At 47.5% G+C, this 1,010-nt stretch overlaps 1 protein-coding gene across 1 annotated transcript in view; it reads right to left on the reverse strand.

Moving 5' to 3' along the window:
* Positions 1-1,010, reverse strand: part of LOC102010896 (protocadherin beta-4-like) — a 46,500-nt gene that overhangs the window by 14,132 nt on the left and 31,358 nt on the right. Inside the window, exon 3 of the mRNA XM_013512127.1 lies at positions 6-1,009. Within this exon, the coding sequence (XP_013367581.1) occupies positions 6-1,009 (1,004 nt within the window). The remainder of the gene's footprint in view (positions 1-5; position 1,010) is intronic.

Consider the following 1,010-nt stretch of genomic DNA (forward strand, 5'->3'; position numbering starts at 1 on the left):
TGTGCTGGGTTTGGAGCCTGGGTGTGCCCAAGTCTGTGACGGTGATGGTGATGTTGTACTCGGCCCTGGTCTCTCTGTCCAGAGGGCTCTCTGTCATCAAGGTGTAAAAATTCTTGAAGGTGTGGTTTAGAAGGAAAGGGAGATCATTTTGAATGGAACAAATTATCTTTCCGTTGTCCCCAGAATCCGAATCAGAAACAGTGAAAATAGCAACTACTGTCTCCGGGGAGTTTTCTGGGATAGATCTGCTGAGCGTGGATATGGTCAATTCAGGAGCATTGTCATTCACATCTAACACCACTACTGCTACAGTGCATTTTCCTGAAAGTCCTCCACCATCTGTAGCTACAATTTCTATGTTATAATCTCTAGTTACCTCGAAATCCAATGCTCTTTTGAGACGAATTTCTCCCGTTCTTTCGTCTATTGCAAAAGATTCTGGAAAGGCATTGCCTTGCAATACAGTATAAACCACACTCCCATATGTTCCTGCATCTAAATCTCGGGCAGAGACGATAACAACGACGGAATTCAGGGGACTGTTCTCAGAAATCTGTACTTCATAGAGCGACTGTAAAAATTCAGGGGCGTTATCATTGATGTCCACGACTTCAATGCGCACTGTGGTGGTCCCGGACCTGGGCGGATCCCCGCCATCCACAGCAGACAGTATGAAACTAAGCTCGGCCTCCTCCTCCCGGTCCAGCGCTTTATCCAGCACCAGCTCTGGATATTTTCTGCCATCCCCGCGATTGTGAGTAACCACATGAAAATGGGAGTTGGGGCTGAGTGTGTAGTTCTGAACAGTGTTGCTCCCTATGTCAAGGTCCTGGGCTATTTTCAAAGGAAAAACAGTCCCAGGCTGGGCGCTCTCTGGAATTTTAAGGAGCATTTCCCTCTCTGTGAACTCCGGAGCATGGTCATTTACATCTGTGAGTTGCAGCTCGCCTTGAAAAAACTGCACCGGGTTTTCCAGTACCAGTTGGAAATGCACCACACAGGGTTCTGTC

Source organism: Chinchilla lanigera, unplaced genomic scaffold (genome assembly GCF_000276665.1).
Source record: "Chinchilla lanigera isolate Chin_1 unplaced genomic scaffold, ChiLan1.0 scaffold00014, whole genome shotgun sequence".
In the NCBI taxonomy this organism is placed as follows: domain Eukaryota; kingdom Metazoa; phylum Chordata; class Mammalia; order Rodentia; family Chinchillidae; genus Chinchilla; species Chinchilla lanigera.